A 20,904-nucleotide genomic window follows, 5' to 3' on the forward strand; every position below is an offset into this window, starting at 1 on the left:
TACAGGTCCTCAGAACTTACCTTGAGTCAGGTTGGTACTTCAACCACAAATGTAGCCTGACACAGAACGCTGCTGTCCCAGGGAGAAGTTAGATGCAGGTGACATGTCAGGACGGGACTCTAATGTGACATTCCAGACAGGTGGACAGAAACATAGGCTTCCTTGTCAGACAGAGGTGAATTCAAGTGAGTTATTTAATTAGGTGTGTGCCGCCTTTGTGGACGTGGCTTTACCCTCCTTTCAACTTCCCATCTGTCAAATGGAGTTGATTTTTGCCTGGTAATAGAATTACCGTCAGGACGAAAATCAGATAAAATGCTATATTAAAATGTCGGCCTGGTGCCTGGTGTGTACAAAGTTCTCAGAAGGAGGCGGAGGAGTAAGGAAGCCCAGGCTGACACCTGGCTTAGGGCCTGAAGAACTGTCTTTTCTGTTGCTTTGTTCTAGAGAGGGATGGGCTGTCCTCCCTGGACTGGATGGCTCAAGGCCTCTATCTTTCCTGACACTCCTCTGAGGACATCTGATGGGGGGTGTGCCTGCTGCCTTAGCCGATGTAGCCTCCCTCCGGGTCTACATGGGTGGGACTAATCTGAAGAATGAAGGGAAAAAATGGAGGACTGTGGTGTCAAAGCCTCAGGAATTCATCCAGAGCAGTCTGAGTATCAAGAAGGACAAACGGGCTAGGCCTAGGATTCCAGCACAGGGAGGCTGAGACTGAAGGACTTCAAGTTTATGACCAACCCCGGGCTGTGTGACCAGACCCTATCTCATATAGGGGGGGAAAAATATATATATATATAAAAGCAAAACCACTCAAATAGACAGGCAAAGCTGGTTTAGGAGAAGATTTATTTGCTCTGAGTATCTGCAGAATGGAGGTGGAGGAATACAGAAATATGAACACAGAGAGTTCTTTCCACAGCCTACACCTGCCCAGGGAACAGGGCAGCTGGGTGCCAGGCCGGGTGAAGCGGAGAAGGCGATGGCAGGCCATGGTGCCAGCCTCTGAGATGTTGAGCTGGTGCCTCTCCCCGGCCGCCTCTCACACAATGCCATCAAAGCCCTGCAGGCCACACTTCCTGCCAGCCACCTGGCAGCCAAATCTCAGTGCCTCCTGCATGCTGTTTCCTGGAGGAGGACAAGGAGCAGGGTCAGCCTGGTGTTCGGGACAGTGACAGGCCCGACCCGGCCCTGATCCCACGCTGAGGGACTCACCCTTCGAAAGGCTGAAGATGACAGAGGCGTTGAAGGTGTCTCCTGCCCCCAGAGTGTCTACGACTCGGGGCGGTGGGAAGGCATCTGAGTGTAGCAGCTGGCCATCAGGGCCCAGGGCGTCGGCGCCCTCCTCAGCCCAGGCACAGACCAGTGTAGCCCTGTAAGACCCACTCAGATGGGCGTCGGTCCACCTCATCCCCCAGGCCCCTCAGGCCCCCTCTTGGCTTCTCCACTCACCCTTTCTTCACACGACCATACAAGCCTCTCAGGGCCTCCGCCGCTGACTGGAACCCCAGGTGCTTGGCCACGTCTTTGCTCACAAACACCTGTGGGCAGTGAAAGAGAGGATGGCAGCCACCTGTAATGAGTCCCTCACTACTAACGGCCAGTGTGGCCGACAGGTTATAACACAACCCTTCTAACTCACTCACGTCAATCCCTAGCGCGGCATCTCGCTGTCCCACAGGCACGCAGTTTATGCCTGCTGAAGGTGTGCCAAAATGCAGCCTTGTGAATTGTGACATGCCCCCCCCCCCGTATTTTCATTATGAGTTGAGGGAATTCAAAACCCAGAAGGAGCCTGGAGCACCATCTTGGGGTGAAGTCAAACCAGGCTGGCTCTCAAGAATGGATGCTGTTTTGTCTGTTCCCCCCCCACACACACACAGCCCAGCCCTTCAGAGCGAGTTTCTTCATCTGCAAAATAAGGCAGCCAGAGCTCTAGCGCTCTCTCCATAGTAGCTTTATATTAGAGTCCCAGGGGTTGGTTTGGGAGGGGGGGATCAGCCTGTCATAATTTTTAACTGTGCACCAAGACCAACAAACAGTGTCTAGACAGTATCCAACTAGCTTTAGCTACGGCGCCGGGATTGTCGCCCAAGTTCCCTGTACACACAGCCCTGTCTAAATCTTCCTGTACCAGCCCCCTTCCCATTCTCCTCTCATTGCTACTGGCTCTCACCTCCTGCCACCTACGTGAGAAGAAACTCAGAGAACAGATCCATCCCCTTCTTCATTTTGCAGAGGGAAAGACTGAGGGGGATGAGCAAGATGTCCATGGCTATCTGGGTCCTGTCCATCCTTATTCCTATGTATCTACCTGAGCAGGAAAATTCTCCTTCTGGGCTACCTCCACCTACTGCAACCCAGGAGCTGTGACCTACTAGGAGCTGCCAAGTTATCGCTCAGAGCCTGGCAGGCAGGATAGGGTCCTCTCTAGTTCTCCTAAGAACCTCGTCAGCTAGAGATGGCCAAGAGAAGCTGAGGAGCACTTACCACCTCACCATAGCCAAACAGCTGGAAGAGCTCTTCCCGGGGCTTCTCTATCTCCACCGACACCCGGACTCTCTGGGGCAGAGGCTGCTTGGCGTTGTACTGTTCTATCCGCTGCAACATCTTCACCTGCTCCGATGCATTCCGGCCCTGGGGCAGGACAGGGCAGCTCAGAGCCCAGCTGCTCAGAGCTCATTCTTCCCTCCCTGATACAATTCTGGGTGCGGAGGGAGAGGGCTTGGAGGAAGATGGGCTGGAACCCCATTGGAGCTGCGTGATTCTAGGACTATCTTGGGCCTTGGAGGCCTGATCAGCCAAATTTTTCATTTCAAAAATGTGAATAAAGAATGAAAGATGCTGGACATTGCATGCATGCCTGTGACCACAGCACTCGGGAGACTGAAGTAGGAAAATTGTGAATTCCGGGCCAACCTGACCTACATAGGTAAGACCTTAGAAAGAAGCAAGAAAGCAAAGAGAAGCTGGGTGTGGTGGCACACGCCTCTAATCCCAGCACTCGGAGACTAAGTCGGTCCAATCTCTGCGAGTTCAAGGCCAGCCTGGTCTACATAGTCAGACCCTGTCTCAAAAAACAGACAAAAGAAAGCAACAAGAACCCCAAAGAGACAGACAGACAGAGGGGGGGTGAGAAGAGCTGGAGAGAGATGAACAAAGAGAAAAGAGAGGGAAAGGGATAGGAGGTAGAGACACCCTGGGTGAACCTACGGGACAACCCTGGACTTCTCAAGGTTTCCCCTTATCTGGATCCCCAGATTTCTCCCTTGGAAAGAAAGCTGTAATTCCCTTCGGGCCCTCTCCTTCCTGTTTCCTCGGAAGTAAAAGAAGTCCTAAGCAGCAGGAGGAGATACCAGGAACAGATACTAGGAGGGAGGCAGCCCTAACCCAAAAAGGGGGGCTTTTCCCCGGGGCCGTCTGTGCCTATATGCTGCTGTATCTCCCGATCTTTCTGCACCTCGGTTTCCTCATCGGAAAACATCAGAAAGGGTGGAGAGGAATGGCGGGTTACTATTCATTATCCCTATCGTACTTTACGGTTCCAAGAAATCACGGAAGAGGCTGACCATGCGCAAGGGCCTGGCAGGCTAAGCCCCTAGAAACACACGTAGGGCAGGGCTTGCCTCAATGTGGATCCACTTGAACCGGGTCAGATCCACCTTCTCAAAGTCCTTAGCAGACACATCTGGCAGGTTCCTACATCACAAAACAGGAAGGAAAGAGAAGGAGCGTGGTGAGGGCAGCCGGGCCCGGGTTCTCCGACGGCTGGGGAGCCTCGTAGCGATACCAGCAGCATGGCAAGAAGCTGGGAAGCTCAGGGCTCTGAGGCCTCGGCTGAGCCCTGTCCCACTTTGCTAAGGTGCCCTTTTTGAGTTGAGATTATCTAAGGATAAACACCACGGCAGCCTGTGACAAGTCTCCCTCGGTGTTCCTCGGAAACCACCGCCCCTAGAGTGCAGGAGACTACATTTCCCAGCAGGCCCCTCGCTGGAGCACACAATGGCCCCCCGCGAATTACAAAGCCCAAGGCCGCCTTGCCAGGAGCTCTCTTGAATAACATTCTCCAGCTGGGAGTTTGCCAGTGACAGAACGCCTTGTCCTGAGTTGGGCTCCTCAAAGTTCACACTCCTAGGAAGAGTTCGTGTTTGGCTGGTCTAGATGTGGAGACCCAGGAAAGTGCTTGGCCTCAACGCCGCTTGGCCACTCAGCCTATTCCCTCTCCGTGGTGCTGTGGCGCTTTCCACCCACTTCGCTAGTGGCAGGGGCCTTTCTGGGGCATCTTTCCCATCGGTACACAGGACTGAAAGCCTTAGCCTCCTGGGGCTGCTGCAGTTGGAGCTCTGCATGTGAATATGCCTGGACCCAGGCCAGAAGGCAATAAACATTTCTCTTCGGCTCCTCCTCTGCCTGCTGGACAGTACCCATGTGTGCCCTTGATCAGAGTTGCTGCGGATCATCGCTTGCTTGACAGGTAGATGACAAAGATTGCCTAATCTGAAAGTCACCTTTAATATGGGAATGCCCACTCACTTTTGAGATCTATACATAGCCTACCTAGGCCCCCAGCCTTGTCCTCTCTACGGCTGCCTTACCCAGTACCTGCCACGTACTGGGTTCTCAGTATACTGAACCTCTGAATCTGTTCAGGAGGTGCCTGGGAGAGATAAGGGTGCAGGTCCACCTTTGGGACTCAGAAGGGATGCTCCTCTGTGTATGTTAACGTCACATCAGATAGTCCTGACCTGCTGATCTGATGTCCCCTTCCTTCGGTGGTGGCTACCAATGGTGTGTGGTGTTTGGTTTCATCACACTAGGACCTTTGGAGGGGTCCAAACCCAAGCTTCTTGATGCCATGCTGCAGGCTCAAAACTGTGGGACCAACCCTAGAAATCCCAGTGGGTCCCTTAGCCCTTCAAGGCTTTGTATGGGTTGTCTCCCATCTCTGTACACCCAGCCCCAAGCTGATGATTGACTAATTATGAAGCAATCATATCATCAATTACATGTTTTACAGGTCTGCCTGGCCGCCCACCTTTGTGCCGGTCAAGGGCAAATTACCAAGCAGGGCAGAGCCGACCCCTTCCCACCTCTCTTCTCCCCTAATTGAATACAATTCAAAAATTACCGAACAGTTTGGCGTGGGGGCAATTTCCGGTATAGAGAAGCCGTGGATGGAAAGTAGTTGGTTTGCCCAGCAATGAAAGAGGGCACTGATTGGTGGGTTGTGGGAGGGCAAGGCCAAGGGGCCCTTACGTGTCGTAGAGTATAATGGTACGGGAACCATTGGAGTTGTTGATGATGCAGGATGAGCAAGGGCTATCTCCCTGGCTCTGCCAGGCCACTTGAGACACATCCACGCCCCTCCGCCTGAAGTCAGCCACCAGGAAGCTTTGGGGGGAAGGACCCAAGCCAGGGAGAGGGCAAGGAAACACAGGTTAGAGCTCCACATAGCCTAGACCTCCCCCAGGAGTGGGAAGGGTGCGCTGGAGCACACGGGCCTCTGAAAGAAGAAGGGTCCTGTCCTGACAGTGTAGTGATGGCGGCGCTGGCGGCGGGCAAAGCGCAGACAGGCGTACAAACCTGTAGGCGTGCAGGATGGTGCGGCTACCGCTGGCCTCGTTGATGATAACTGTAGAGGTGGGGATGGAGCCCTCAGTCTGATGGACCGCGTAGCGTAGGTCCACAGAATGTCGGCGGAGGTCATCCAGAACAAAACTGCCAGGGTGGAGTAACCCGGAAGGGCAGTTTGGCGAGAGTTTAGAGGACTAGAAGGGAGGGCCACCGGGGACCCTGAAAGGCAAGGGGATGAGCAGAGGAAGTAGGAGGGGACCGGCAATCTTTGTCTTGCCAGAGGTGATGGCAGGGGGCAGGAGAGGCAGGGTGCAGAGCCTGGACATCAGAGAGATAGGAACGGACATTTTAGGTCAGTCTCGGTCCAGTTCATACTGCAAAGCTTTGCCCTCATCCTTAAAGCTAGACGGAGGTAGATTTGGGGCCTGGGGCCTGTTTGAACTAATTGTGTGTGAGTCCTATGGCCTGGTTCATGCAAGACCTAGGCAGAATTAATAATTAATCGCCGAGGTGATACTTTGCAACCCTCCCAGCTGCACGCTGCGTGTTCATCCTCATGGTGTGACGCTTTCTGGGGTCCCTTCTGATCTTGCTATGGTACCTCCTCTTACATTTCTTGCAGGTTGATCATCCAGGAAATGGTGCTGCCTTGGGGGACCTGGTCACTACTGTCTTCTCAAAGCTGGACTAACCCCTATGGGCAATGGATTGGTGCACGTGGGAGGTCTGTAAATAAGCACCTGACCCAGGATGATTTCACATAATGGCCCCTAGTTAGAATGAGCTCAGAGACATCACTTCAAGATTAGCCTAGCGGGACAGCAAGGAGACTAGTCCCACTCCTTCCAAGAAATCCCAGAGCAAGCAACTGCCCAGCGGCCCAGCCATCCTGTGTTTTCTCACTATGAGCAGACCTCCCTTTCAGTAGCACCTAAGCTGGACAGACCCACACAGTGCATCATCCCTTGACCTGACCACTCAAGGGTCCCTTAGCAGTTTCTCCCGATGCATTAGAAATATGGTTGAGGGGCTGGAGAGATGGCTCAGAGGTTAAGAGTATTGGCAGCTCTTCCAGAGGTCCTGACTTCAATTCCCGGCAACCACATGGTGGCTCACAACCATCTGTAATGAGATCTGGCACCCTCTTCTGTGTACATAATAAATAAATAAATCTTTTTTAAAAAATAAATAAATAAATAAATAAATAAATAAATAAATAAATATGGTTTGGTTTGCTGATATTTTGCACCCACAGTGCCTGGCATATAGTAGGTGCCCATTAAATGTTTGCTGAATGCATAGAGAGAATTCTGAATGGCTCATCCCCCAAATATGATTGCTCCTTATGGAGAGTCCACCCTCCTAAGCAAGAACCAGGGTCCTGCTTCCACCTAGGAAGGAACTCCTGGCCCATCTCCAGGATAGTCTCTCACTTTGTTAGTTGTGTTCCAGTTCACCAAGACTGGGAATTTGGCTGTCAACATCCCCCTCAAACTAGGGATCAAAGGGCTGTGCTTTACAGGCCAGAAACCTGGCAGTCTGCCCCAGTGCCCGCAGCGGGCAAAGTATGGGCCACACCTCCCGATAAGTGTGTGCTGAGCTGGCAGTGTCAGGAGTCAAAGGACTCTTGGGTCCTTGCAGCAGCTGACATGGAGAAGGCGCGTGGGTCACTTGTGGGCTGCAGCCTCCACAGCAAATGGGTTTGGGGCCCAGTGTTAACACGTGACCTCAGGATGTCCCGAGCCATGGACTCTGGGCATTTACTTACAATGAGGACACTAGCGGTGACCCTAATCCTCAACTGTGGGCCTTCATCCTGTGACCATGGATGCTCAGGGCGCCCCAGAGGCAGGGAAGGGTACAGCATGTCCCTAACTGCCTTTTACATCAAACACAGCAAGGATAAGGGCCATGAGAAGGGCCAAGGCAGATCCTAGAGGAGGAAAGGAAGGCGGTGGCGGGCAGCCTAAGAAGCTCTTCGGCAAGCTGTGGAAATGGACTCCTTACAGGAGTGGGGGTTAGCACCCAAACAGCAGACAGACCACCCCAGAAGGATCAGGGAATCTGGGACTCTCCTGTGGGTCACCACCCACCAACCATTCTTCTATCCTGCCCACCCCACGGTTCAGACAACTCTCCTCTCCCGTACCCTGCAGGCAAGCACCCCCTCCCACAGGTACTCCCTCCCAAACTTACTCGGCAACATGGCCAGGGGCCAACGAGCCCATGAAGGCGCAGCGGGCTCCGAGCAAGGAGAGGACTGTGCAGGAATTGGACGCGTTACCTCCACGTTGCCATCTCTGGGATAGGCACCTGTAAGGCACAAGGCGCATCCCTGCAGCCTCAGCAGACTGGTCCTGGGGGAAGCTGGACCGACCTCAGTCCCCTGTGTAGGCGTCCACAAAATGCAGGAGCCAGGAGGAATCTGTTTCAGCTCATCTGCTATAAATGGAGCTGCTGAGACTCAGTGGTGGGATGGGGCTGGGCTGCGGGTCTGTCCCCATATCTCAGGCTGGATTCAAGCGTGGAGCTGCATCCACCTGTTTTTTTTTTTAGCGAACCAGGAAACCTGCGCATGCGCAGGGGTGGGGGTGGGTGGGGTGTCTCACTTGGAGGGCTCCCTTAGCTTTGGGTCATCTCGGCCTTAGTCACAATGAGATGTCACAGTGGAACCCTTCCAAGTCATGCTGAAGCTTCAGGCTGGGCAAAAGTGCTCAGCATGAGGATTTTTTTGTTTGTTTGTTTTGTTTTTCTGGAAGGTTCTCCTCAGCATGCACTCTGGGAAACAGGAGACCTATCTCAGGTCGTCTCTGATCGTGAACCCTCAAGTTCTGAGAGTCCCTGGGTTAGGTGGGGTGGGGATGTCAGGAAGGATTAGGTCCTACTCAGTATTGCTCTTCTGGGAGACTCAAGAGTCCAGAAGCAGGATGCTATGCAGCACCACAGGTCAGCAGAGCTGTACACCCTGGGGGCAGGGACCTGACAAACAAGGGAGAGGTCTCTTCCAGTAGTATCCACCTTCCAAATGGAACCTGTGCCATCAGCAGGGGGTAAAGGGGCCCCTCCTCTTAGCCTTCAGGTAAAGAAGCTCAAAGGAATGTGGCGTTCAGTTCTAGCAGAATGTGGTACTGCATGTATTCAGGTTCAAATACAATCTCTGGAGAACTGGGAGCCTGAACTATGCACGTTCTCCTGGAATAAGAAAAAGCACAGGGCTGGAGAGATGGCTCAGTGGTTAAGAGCACGTGTTCTTGCGGAGGACCAGGGTTCAATTCCCAGGACCCACACAGTGGCTCACAACCATCTGCAACTCCAGTTCAGGGCACCCAAAGCCCTCTTCTTACCTCTGTAGGTGCCGGGTACACAAGTGGTGCAAATACATACATGCACACAAATGACTCATACACATAAAGTAAATAAATCTGCAGGGTGGGGCCAGAGAGATGACTCAGTGGTTAGAGGGCTAGAGGACAGATTCAATTCCTAGCACCCACTTGTCAGCTCACAGCTGTCTGTAATTCCAGTCCAGGGGATCTTGACACCCTCACAAAGACATACATGCAGGCCAAACGTCAGTGCACATAAAACAAAAACAAATAAATCATTCAATAAAAGAGAGAGAGGAGGGCTGGAGAGATGCTCAGCAGTTAGGAGCACTTGTTGCTCTTGCAGAGGATCCAGGTTCAACTCCCAGCAACCTCATTGTGGCTCACAACCGTCTGTAACTCTAGTTCCAGGGGATTCAGTGCCCTCTTCTGGCCTCTTCAGGCATCAGGATTGCATGTGGTGCACACACATTTGCACAACACTCACATACATACAAATAATAAATCTTTTTTAAAACGAGAGAGAGAGAGAGAGAGAGAGAGCCCGTTTCCCCCTACTGAGCACCAAATTCTACCTTGGTAAGTAGGTTGGGTCTACATAACTACTGTCCCTGTACCCCTGGCCAGGGCTCTAACTTCTGGCAAACAAAGCAGCTCAAAGCAAAGGCTAAACTCCACGAGCTGAGCAGTAAGAGCCAGCACACTGAACTTGGAGACATGCGCTGGAATCACTGCTCTGCCTCGTGTTACGTATGTGGCCTGATGAACACAGCTGGGCTCCTCCAAATCTTCAGCTTCCTCATCTAAGGAAAGGATCTGCATGGTGCTTTCACAGTTCCCAGGGAGCACAGGGGACAGTACTCTGGGGACCCCAAAACCCAAAGAGCACCCAGCCTCCCCACCTCTGCAAGTTCACCGCTGTCAGAGCTCTAGTGCTTGCCTTGAACTTCCTTTCGTCCAGTTCTTTGCGGAGACAACAAATAGCCAAGAGACAATCGGTGTTGCTCAGAGCACCAGACCTCACCAAGAGAAAGCCAGTGTTCCACTCCACAGGCATGCCTTCACGGCATGGCAGCACAGTGGCGTGGCCCTTATCAAGAGTAAAGGTAAAAAACCGTCAAAGGATACTTCAGCTTCCACCAGACAAGTGGTGGATGTTCTCAGAACGTCCACTAAGATTCCCTCATCTTTGTAAAAAGACTTCTGGTGGTAGACTCCTTTTGGCACTTAGCACCAGGAAAAAAAACTGAGCCAAGTTTCTCCCTAGCTAACCCAGAGAGGTTCCAGGTTTGCTTACACTGCCAGCCAGCCCTGAGCTAGGCAAGGCTCAAACGCCAGGTTTTTAAATGTGTGTGAGTGATTTAATTGCACGGATCACTCACGGTTAGCTACCTCGTGTTTTATTTCAGCAGTAGGCGGTCAGTTAGAAGTGCACAGGCTTGGGGTTGTAGGGAGGGGAGCCGAAGAACGTTTGTCTGGCACCTTATCAGCTGTGTGCCCTTGGGAGGGAAAAATCATTTCAGCCCTGTCTCTAAACCGAGGATTCTGACGATCCCCACAATCCTAGGATTGAGATGGGAACCGGCTAACAACAGCCATGATTCAAGCGCGGTGTTGAACTCCGGTTAATTCCAGAGGCTGAAACGAGGAGTTTAGGACAGCTTGGGCTACCTAGCAAGACCCCGTCAAAATAAAACGACAAACCCCCTGAGTCTTATTTTTAATGGCCTCTAGTCGCCTGTCCTCACTCCCGCTGAGAGCCCCTAGGCTTCCCTGGCAAAGAACATTTGCACTCCAGGCTGGAATCGTGCCTCACTGCAAGGGGAAAGGGTGATACCCCCGGTTCAGCAGCCAATTAGCAGTGACAGGCGCAAAGACAGGGCTACTGCGGCCCTGGGGTCTCCGAGGGGCCTGGGCGCCCCTACCTGCGATCCGTGTCCTCCTCTGGGTACTTGTCCACCACATTGATGATGTCCAGCACCACCAGCCCCACGCAAAGGATCTGCTTCTCTTCCATGAGGCTGCTCCCCAAGCTTCCTACCCGCCAGCGGAGGGAATTCCTGCTGGGGCTCTGCGCCTCTTATCCGCTGAAGAACGGGTGTCCCAGCTTCTCTGGGGCTGCCCTGGCTCCTCCTCCGCGTGCGGAGCTCCTCGGACCAATAGCAGAACCTCTCCCTTCTCCGCCTCACTGGTCAGGCTGAGCCCGGCCAGACGGTCTCACGAATGCAAAGCGGAAACGCACTACGATTGCATCACCTTCTCGGTCCCTCTGCACCTGCTGCTGACTGCGGACCCTGGACCACCGGGACGAGCGGGACTGGCAACCGAAACCCCTCCTTCGCAGGAGGAGCACCGGAGCACACGCTCCTCCCCGCCGCAGTGGCCCAGGCGAAGCCCCGCCCCGGCCAGGCTAGCGGGCGTCACGTGACGGGGAACGGGGAAGGCCGCCAGCCCGAGAGGCGGCTCTAGTCCTGCGCCCCCTGGCGGCCGCTGGGGGAACCGCGGCCGGGACCCTGAGGCTGCGACCGCGGGTGCCCTTAGCGGGGCGCGCACCCCGAGACCACCAGCCAGGAGGAGATCGCCTCCGTAGGACCCCTCCCGTCCTGCCCCTTACCGACCCTTAAACATGTACCGGAGCAGAATAGCTGTGTTTGTAGAAAAAAAAAAAATCTAAGTGTCTTTATTCCTGAATAGTTTAGTACGGCGGTGCGGGCTCGGGAAAGCCCTTGGACCCGGAGGATTGCGGGAGCAAAGGGTGCGAGGGACGGTTCCTCTCCCGCACCCCGGGTCCTGGAGAGGGCTCTGGTGGGGATGGCAGTGGGGCCAAAAGTCAAGAGGAGACGCCTAGGTCCCAGACACCACCAAGTCGCTGCGTGCAGAGTGGCCGCTCTGGATCCCTGAACCGCAGCGGGCCGCGGTCCCCGGACTTGCCCCACCCGGGCCTCGGTAGGGGGTTTTGGGGGTGGGGAGCCACGATCCCAGGTGGCTCTGCGGCCCGTGTAGATAAGTTTGGTGGTCGTGCCGAAGCCGTGTCTACACCTGTTCAAGCTCTGTGTCCTCGTAGAGCAGGGCTCCACTGAAGATGGTGAGCGGCTCCTCCGAGTGGGCCAGCTGCCCCATGACCAGGTCGATGCAGACAGTGTCTCCGACCTGCAGCGGCAGGATGAGGCTGAAGACGCCCAGAGCGCCGGGGCTCGGCTGACTTTCGGCCACAGGCTTATTCTCCAGTCCCTCGGGCTCGTAGCCTCCCGAGTCGATGCGGGCCACGCCCAGGTTGGAGCGCGACAGTACGGCCTCCACTTTCTCGTGCCGGTGCCCAGTTAGGACAGCGCTCAGCAAGTAGCGTCCAGCCAGTGGTGCAGTGAACACACCTGGGGACAAGGATGGCCGTCAGGAGGGGAGACGGTGTCTGGGACAAGGACGGTTTCTGGAGGAGGGAGGGCGTACAACGCTCCTGGGCCGGGGCCGGGGGACCACCTTTCACGGCTATTCCACTGGACTGTACCCTGTAGGGGACCACCCGCCTTGCATCTCCAGCACTTACTGCAGGATGCGTGCTGGAGCCCGTCCCTACCATAAAAATCTCCTTCCCTCCCCACCCTCTTCTTGCCCAGCTGTGGTGGGAACGCATGGAGAGAATAAAGGTCTTTCTAAATGACAAATTGAAAAGATGTACTTGTCTACAGAGGCATGGACGAGGCATCAGCACTGCCCAACCTCACCCATTCCCTCAACTGCTCAACCCAGCCCCCTCCCCTCCCCCATAGGTTACCTGTCTCGGGGTCGTAGTAGCCTCCATCATTGAGCAAGACTCTGTCGAAGGGGACTGTGCCTGGTTCCGACCGGGGCAAACTCAGGGCAGCTGAAAATGCCACTCTCGGCACGGGGGCTGCTGGCGCTCCCTCCACTCCTGAATAGGGGATAAAGTGAGTGTTAGAATGAGTGCCCCCTTCCTGCTGCCCAGGCTGCCTGAGGACTGTCCTCCTCCAGCCCCGAGCTCATTTCCCCTCCCAGAGTCTAATAATGAGAACTCACCCTGTTCACCTTGACGACCTGTGAAAAGAAGAAAAGGATAACAGTGACTAGGGCATCCCTCACTGTACCACTCACCCAACATCTGTCTTGCAGGGCTCTGAGGGTTAGGTGTGTTTCCAAGCAGGAAATGAGATGCCAAGAAAGGCCTAAGTAGGCTCAAACCCGTGCAGCTGCCGGGCCATAGCCTCAGCCCTGAGCTTTCCCCCCAGATGGCCCTTGTAGGCTAAGCGTTAATCTGCAACACAGCAGAGAGATCAAGACACCCAGTAACCAAATGGCCACCTCATCTACTAGTCACTTTCTTCTCTGTTCACGGTTAGACACTGGGAACCTCCATTTCCTGTCTCCCCTTTCTCAGTCCAGCTCCGTGTGGAATGTAGCCGCAACCCCGGCTGTAGCAAGGGTCTCAGCCAACATACCTGGTGGTCCAATGGGCCCCGTTTGTCCATCTATGCCAGGAGGTCCTGGAGGTCCTGCAGGGCCTGGAGGCCCCTGTAGCCCAGGAGGCCCAGGGGGCCCAGCCTCTCCTGAAGGCCCTAGGGTGATAAAACCTAGTTGAAGGACATTTGTAGAGGGAGCTTCCAACTCACGGGAAAGGTGGTGGGTCCATAGGTAGAGAGACGGGTGAGAGAGATGGGCTTGGAGGACCGATGGAGACGTGGGGCCCCTTGTGCTGCAGGCAAGGCACCTGAGCGACAGAGCCACATCCCACCTCCACTCACAGGCCCATCTAAACAACCAGAGGGAGGGCAGGGAGCTAGATCCTGGCAGCTTCTCTGCAGACACACTTCAACCTCCCAGGGGAGCAGGAAGAGCTACCACTGGGGCCGAGCAAAGAGGAGGTGGTTGTTGTGGGGTGGAAGGGGACAAAGAAAGGGTCTGGGGGCTGGAGAGATGGCTCAGAGGTTAAGAGCACCGGCTGTTCTTCCAGAGCAGTTCCTGGCAACCATATGGTGGCTCACAACCATCTATAATGAGATCTGCTGCCCTCTTCTGGCGGGCAGGGGTACATGCAGATAGAACACCATGTACATAATAAATCTTAAAAAAGAAAGGGTTCGAAAGGGGAACCCCGCACGCCTTCTGTCCTCACCAGTGAAGTCCTTCAGGCTGAACTGCTGCAGACGGTCTTCCAGAAGTAGCAGGGAACTGTTGAGGGCACCAAGCCGTCTGCCCAGGCCTGCCTGGCCCCCCAGCAGCTTCTCCAGCAGGGCGGCCTGTGTGTGGCTGGTACTGTTGTTCTCCCGAAGTGCAGCCCAGAGCCCAGCCACATGTCTAGACAGGCCTTCACGCAGGCCTTGTAGTCCCCCTGCCACAGTATCCAGTCGCTCACAGACCCCCTCAAGACGGCCCAATCGCCCTTCTAAGCTAGGGCACTGGCCGGCCTGTGCCTGGCCCTCCTCTAGACCTCGGAAGCGCTCCTCACTCTCTGTAATGTGCTCCGTGGCCTCCTGCTGTAACCTGTTGATCTCAGAGATGATGCTGTCCTTGGTGGCCCCCAGGTCGGCCAGATCAGCACCCTGGCCCTCCACAGTGGTCTGGAGCTCATGCAGTGAGTCATTGAGGGAGCTGAATGTGAGAATGACCTCAGAGAGTTCTCCTTGAAGGGCCTGGAGGGCTGAGCCGGAGCTGCCCCCAAACACACTGAAGCCGTCCAGAGGCCCGCGGCTTGGTCCCCCAACACCTGGACCAGCTCCAGGGCCCCGCGGAGGTAACAGTGGGCAGGAGCAACGTTCCACACCATCCCGAAGGCGGCCCAGCTCCTCCTGGACACCACCACAGGCCCCGCAGCCCTCATCCCCTCGGGCTTGCAACAGACCCTCCAGTTGGCTTAGCTGGGCTGCTGTAAGATTGAGGCGCAGCGAGAGTTCTGCCACTGACTCTTCCTGGGCATCCATGCGCTCCTGCAACCGGCCCAGGATCCCTTGCAGTCCCTCCAACATGGCCTGCTGGGCCTCCCCTGCTGCTCCAACTTTGTGCAAGTCTGAGCCCACCAGCCGTAGCTGGCCCTCGCTGTCCAGCACCCTGCGCTCCAAGGCACTGAGGATCTCACTGACCCGAGAATCCTGTTCCCCGGGGCCCCCAGAGCAGAGCTGTCCACAGGCCTGCACTGCCCCGGCCACCTGCTCTTCCAGCAGATCTAGCCGGCCACCCAGCTCCCTGCTCACATTGGCCATTAGCTCCTCCAGCTTGTCTAGCCGGCCTGGAGCATCAGGCAACCAGTGGCCCAGCTTCCTCGGTCCTCCAGGCCGGTCCTTCTCCTGCTCCTCTGAGGGACCGAGGGTAGAGTTGAAGCGGTCCTCCAGGTGAGAAAGGCGGGATGCCAAGCTGGTGTAGCCTGGGGGGTAGCCCCCCTGCCCAGCTGCTCCTCCCAGCTCAGAACCTCGATGTCCACTTAGCACTGTCACTGAGCCGGCCACTACATCCAGCCTCCGCTCCAGCTCTGACAGTCGCCGGCCCAGCTCTGGGGGGCAGCACTCCTGAGGGGGTCTCCTGGCCATGGCAGGCCCCAAGTGCTGCTGCTGACGTTCCTCCCTGGAGGACAGGAGCTTCTCCAGAGTTTGCAGCCTCTCCCTATCCTCTTGCTGCTGCTGGCGGAAGCCATCTAGCCCCGCCAGGCACACTGAGCAGGACTCCTGAAGCTGCTGTTCCAGCTGCCTCAACACCTCCTCACTGAGGCCCGAAGGGACGGGGACAGGGGCCGGGGCCCTGCCGCCTCCACCAGTGCCTCCATTATGATGGTTGTTAAGGTGGCCCAGCTCCTGGTCGTGGGTGGAGACACGGTTGTCCAGGAGCTGCAGCTGGTGCTGGATGGCAGTGAGGGTTTCGTGCACACCCGGACGGGCAGCTGCATCCGCCGGCTGCTGCCTCCCATTAAAGGCTGTCTCCACAGCCTTCTGTACGTCTTCTGCCAGGCGCCCATTTATTCCCTGCAGGACACCTCGAAGGCCTTGCAACTCTTTGGTCAGGCTCTGTACCTGCTGCTCCAGCTGCTGTACTTTCTCTGACTCCCCAGGACCTGAAGAGAGAACAGTGGATGACTGAGGGCCCAGGCCCCTGCTTACCCCAACTGCAGCAGGGTCAGGGGCTCTCCTTTGGATGATGTGGGCAAGAGAAAAAAAAAAAGGAAATATCATTTACTGACTGCCCTTACCCCAGGTTTGAACCACAGATCTTCTTTTTGTTTTTGTTTTTGAAGACAGGGTTTCTCTGTGTAGCTTTGTTCCTTTTCTGGAACTTGCTTTGGAGACCAGGCTAGCCTCGAACTCACAGAGATCCGCCTGGTTCTGCCTCCCGAGTGCTGGGATTAAAGGCGTGCGCCACCACCGCCCAGCCGGACCACAGCTTTTAAAACTTCCTACTGAGCAAAGCCTCTTGCCATTTGATGGCATGGGAAACTGAGGACCAGAAGAATTAGCCGGGTAGTCCCAGCAAGAGTCAGAGGCTCTCCTTTGGACGATTTGGGCAAGAGAAAAAAGGCTTAACAAGTAGCCGAGTCAAATTTCTAATCTAGATCATCTATCTGGCCACCAAACCTACCCACATCATTTCCACTTGGCCTTAAGACCTCTCGACTTCTTGGAAACTGTTTCCTTATCTGGGAAATGAGAAAGACACCATGTGTCCTCCCTCTTTGGGGTGACAGTACCAAAGGGGAATGTTAAGTACTTCACATAGCACTGTAGCAATGACTGGGCATTTCCCCAGAGCACCACGGGTCAAACAAGAAACCCTTCAGCAAGCCCGCTGGGGTGCTGGCCGGCTAGCTAGTCAGCCAGAAGTTCCTGTTTCCATAATTATAGTTCGGTTATCTCTTTGGCAGGAAAAGAGCGCACATCCGGTGTGCCTGGCCTAGCCCCTACACACGGGAGGAAAGAAAATGCAACAGGGACTATTGCATTCTGGGACGTGCAGTCTCCAGGGGCCTGAAAGGGACGTGGGACCTGTAGTCAGGTGCAATGCATGCTAGGATTTGTAGTCCTAACTGTTTCCAATGCGGACAGACGGAGTTTCTCAAAGGAATTCCCCGCTTCTCCCACAGCCTTTCCCGACTAGGAAGGACCTTGGCCACATGAGGGCGTATGTGAGCAAGTCCTCTCCATGACTTCTTATTTGGCGCTAGGTTTTCAGGTCTTTCAATCAATCGATTCCCACTCCTGGCCCCCCAGCTCCTTGACACACTCAAACCACGCAAGCATAAACGCATGCAGAATCTCGGGGGCGTCACTGCGTCCTTTCCATCCGCCTCCCTCCAGTCTAGAGCACAGAGGTTTCCCTCCACAGTCGAGCCCACGTCTGCCACCTGGGATCTCCCCATCCCTAGGAAATTGCAGACTCACCTTCTCCCCCTAGCCCACTGAGGTGGCTGCCAGCACTGGAGCCAGATAGGTTGGGGCGCACAGGCCTGGGCCGGGGGTGTGGTGTGGAGGGTGCAGGGCCCAGAGCAGAAGCAGGGCCTTCTCCACAGTCATCGCCCCCGTACCCCTGACAGCACCGCCACTCCATGTCTGTTACTGTCTTGTAGGCCACCCTGTAGCGAGGACGAAGGAAACTCCGGTACCTGGCCAGAGAGGAAAAGAAGGTTTTGTATTTGCTCGGTTTCTGCCAGGAACCCTGAGTTCGTGGCTATGAGGCTGACCTGTCCAACACGAGGCCTGGAGGTTGGAGACTGCAGTAGCTCACCTGCAAAGCCAGGACCCTAATATCCTCTCAAAAAGTGTTGTCCTGCCCCCTGGCCCCTGCCCCCTGCCCCCTGCTCCCCACAGAATCCCTGAGTGGCTACCAGCTGTCAGCCCTGGCCCAGCTCCCACTAAGTACCCAATCCCTCAGTGTTGGGGGGCTCACATGATACTTCGGGGACACTGGGGCTGGCCCCAGCCGCAGGGTTGATAGTCTGGCTTGACAAAGGTCTCCACTCCATCCTCAAGGACGCAGCTCACTGTCCGAGTCACCACGTAGGCACACCAGTTCCTGTAGGCACAACCCTACCTGGGCCAAAGGACCAAAGACACAAGCCCCAGTGGGCCCAGAGGCTGATGGGAGGGTCGAAAGATGAAGGGGCCTTGGGGACCAATGAAAGTTAGGGGTTTTGCAAGGCCCACCCCACGTCTTCTATCACCATAGCAGATAAAGACTTTTCAAGATAGGGAGGATATAATGAAAAAAACACACACAAAGAGAAGTCAGTCAGTCCTCATGACTGTGGGGTCCCGGGCACCCTGGATTCACAGTCCCTTGGGCCTGTCTCAGGCCCCAGCTGTGTAAACCAACCAACTTGGATGCTGGGGATAATCCCCTGCACACGGTGCTTCTACCCACCCCTCAAGGAGGAGAGCAGGGGCAGGCAGATGTCCAGCCTACGGTTAAGTAGAGAACCGCCAGGGCTCTGTCCCCCTGGGGCTTGCGGGGCTGCACTCTTGACCCCATTCACACTGGCTTCTAATCTGTGGACTGCTGCGGAACCAGAAGCAGTAGGGCGGGAGAAGTTATACATTAGTGGCTGGGGCTACGGAAGCCCTAGAGAAGGACAAAAGGTCTGCTTGATCCAGAACTGCCTGCCTGGCACACAGCTGGCAGCTGGCAGCGAGGTCTGGTCCATGCCCTTCAGTGTAGTTTCCCTGGGCACCCAACTGCAGGCCTCCATAGAGAAGAGGGGTGTGAGCTGATCCCCCTTAGGCCACCAAAGCGCTGGAAAAAGTCCCGTGGGAAGGTGCATACAGGAGGGCCACTGATGGATGGGAGTCCTCACTCTCCTCTTCATGGCATTGGGGGGATAGCCAGGTTGCCCATCTTCTGGGGACTTTCCCAACCACAGCCTCCAGCCAGCCCTGGCTGGAGGACACACACAGACTCTTACCTGTGGCGGCTGGCAGGCCGTGGTGAGTTCTGGGCCTGGGGTCCCCCAGGACTGAGGGCCGAACTGCCCCCTGTGTAGAGGCTGTAACCTCGAGGAGGGTAGCTGGCCGCCTCCGTGGCTACAGTCAGCAGACAGCAGAGGCAGCACCTCCAGAAGGTGCTGGGGGCCATGGTGAGGTGTTCCTTGCCGCCCTTAGAGACACATCCCGGCTTGACCTCTGGTGCCTGGACCGGCTGAGGCTCCAGGGGACGGTCCGCTAAGCCAGTTCAGTCCCTAGCTTCCTGCCTGTAGCCCCCAGCCACACGCCTCCTCCTTGGCTGCTGGGCCTGACCCCTCTCTCTCCCTCCTCTTTCCTCCTCGGGCTCCTGTCTGTCCCTCCCTCGGGTTCCTTCCGCTCTCCTCTTCTGCACTTTCTGAGGGGAGTCTGTTCTCTGGGCCCCCGGCCTCCTGTGCCTGGTCCCTGCCCCTCTCAGAGGCTGTTTCCTGAGCCTCCACCCCCTGGCTCCAGCTGGCCCTCTTCTGGTCTCCCCGTTCTGTTCCCTGATGACTGGATCCTCAGGATGACAGAGCGTTGCCCCTGTGGCTGTGGAGAGGCACAAGAGTGACCGTAGGGCGGGACAGCCTCTTCCCTCCCTTCTTTCCCCTCCCTCCCTTCCCCTGTCTGGCTGGCCATCCAGCCTCCCCCTTCCTCCCCCACCTCTCCAACCATCGTTCGCCACATCTGCTTCTTGTTAACTCCGGGAAAGAGGGGGGCAAAGGAAAAAAAAAAAAAAAGGAAAAACAGAGAAATGTAGAGTTGCCGCCGGGCTTGGGGCCAGCCTCCCAGACAGGCCACATGGAGCCGGGGCCAAATCTGGATAGGAGGCCCAGGGCTGGTGGTTAGGACCAGGGACTCTCCTGCCAGGGTCTCAGCTCCCCTGGGTCCGTCAGAACAGGACCCTTGGGAGAAGATGAAGAGAGAGGAACCCTGAGGACAGTCAGCAGGAAGGCAGGACTGTACAGGAGATAGCGCATGTGGGGGTTCGGCAGGACCTCACCACCACTGGCTCCTTCTGCCTCCTTTTAGAGGCTCACGTGGGAAAGTCATTCATTTGTCCAAGGTGACACAGCACATTGATACTATGGCTGAGATTGGACTCTAAATGACTCCAGTGACTCAGGAGAAGAAGAGTTGGGGGAGGGGGTACTCCATGGAGACAGATGGGAAACCTAAGAGAGAGAGAAGAGGAAGGAATCAGAAAACAAAGCAGTCTTCTCTTAAACAATGGAGGAGACAAGAGGAGAAGGCATCCCCTTCCTGTCTGCCATTGGTGAAGGTCAGGCTATGACCAGGAATGTGGTGATGGTAGAGGTAAGACTTAGTCCTCCGCTGTTGCCTGCAGAGAGAATGCTCAGCTTAACCCGAAAGCTCTTGGTGGGATGCCTGCTGCCTCTTGCCTTCCCTGTGGTATGTTCTGGACCTGCGTCTCCCGGGGGACGCTGGAAGGGAGAAGCTGGAGGATCAGACAGACAATGGCTACAAGAGGTTGCCGTGTGCCAGGCGCTGGAGAGGTGCCTGAGTTGCAAGTCTAAAACTCTGTCACTGTCGATTAAGGAACAACTCCGGCTGATGGGCCCCCAGACAGAGAACCACAGAGGCAGGACAGACCTATTGCCAAGAGGCCAGGACAAAGGGATGATGTGTGCTCTGGCTAAGAGTTGGGGAGAGACAGCTGGCTGCTGGGGGTAGGAGAAGAAGCTGCTGGAAAAGGAAGAGTTTGAACAGTGTGGAGCAGGAGAGGAGGGGTAAAGGACAGAGACAAGGGAAAGGCAGAGATTTCAGGCTCAGGGAATGTGCTCTGCCTCAGTTTCTTCCTCAGACACAGGCATAATATAACTGCTCCCATCTTAGGTTTATGAGGATTAATAAACATTTCAGAATAGCGCCCAGAATATGGTCCAGGCTTACTTAGTATATGTTAGCTCTTTTTGGTACACTGGAACTTGTGGGAATCCTCCTGCCTCAGCTGCCTACACTCAGCAACTATTAAGCTTTTTTTTTTTTGATTTTCAAGACAGGGGTTCTCTGTGTAGCTTTGCGCCTTTCCTGGAACTCACTTGGTAGCCCAGGCT

The 20,904-nt window shown here is 55.5% G+C and overlaps 2 protein-coding genes across 3 annotated transcripts; both read right to left on the reverse strand.

Annotated features, from left to right (window-relative positions):
* Positions 1-832: 832 nt before the first annotated feature.
* On the reverse strand, positions 833-11,323 carry Khk (ketohexokinase). 2 transcript variants are annotated; one of them, XM_036171143.1, is made up of 9 exons: positions 10,826-11,323; positions 7,771-7,887; positions 5,584-5,718; positions 5,257-5,391; positions 3,627-3,699; positions 2,491-2,637; positions 1,453-1,541; positions 1,216-1,373; positions 833-1,128 (listed from the first exon to the last, which is right to left on the reverse strand). In XM_036171143.1, exons 1-9 carry the CDS (start codon positions 10,915-10,917, stop codon positions 1,043-1,045), a joined length of 1,032 nt encoding a protein of 343 aa, XP_036027036.1. In that variant the 5' UTR covers positions 10,918-11,323; the 3' UTR covers positions 833-1,042. The 2 variants fall into 2 exon arrangements, with proteins under 2 accessions (XP_036027036.1, XP_036027035.1); XM_036171142.1 differs by lacking the exon at positions 5,257-5,391 and having other exon boundaries at positions 10,826-11,321.
* A 234-nt stretch (positions 11,324-11,557) lies between these two features.
* Emilin1 (elastin microfibril interfacer 1) lies at positions 11,558-19,369 on the reverse strand. The gene is made up of 8 exons (XM_036170930.1): positions 18,793-19,369; positions 17,781-17,906; positions 17,276-17,496; positions 14,029-15,954; positions 13,355-13,471; positions 12,936-12,953; positions 12,673-12,810; positions 11,558-12,271 (listed from the first exon to the last, which is right to left on the reverse strand). The coding sequence occupies exons 1-8, from the start codon at positions 18,960-18,962 to the stop codon at positions 11,934-11,936; spliced, it is 3,054 nt and encodes a 1,017-aa protein (XP_036026823.1). The 5' UTR covers positions 18,963-19,369; the 3' UTR covers positions 11,558-11,933.
* Between the last annotated feature and the right edge of the window lie 1,535 nt (positions 19,370-20,904).

Source organism: Onychomys torridus, chromosome 21 (assembly GCF_903995425.1).
Source record: "Onychomys torridus chromosome 21, mOncTor1.1, whole genome shotgun sequence".
NCBI classification, from domain to species: Eukaryota; Metazoa; Chordata; class Mammalia; order Rodentia; family Cricetidae; genus Onychomys; species Onychomys torridus.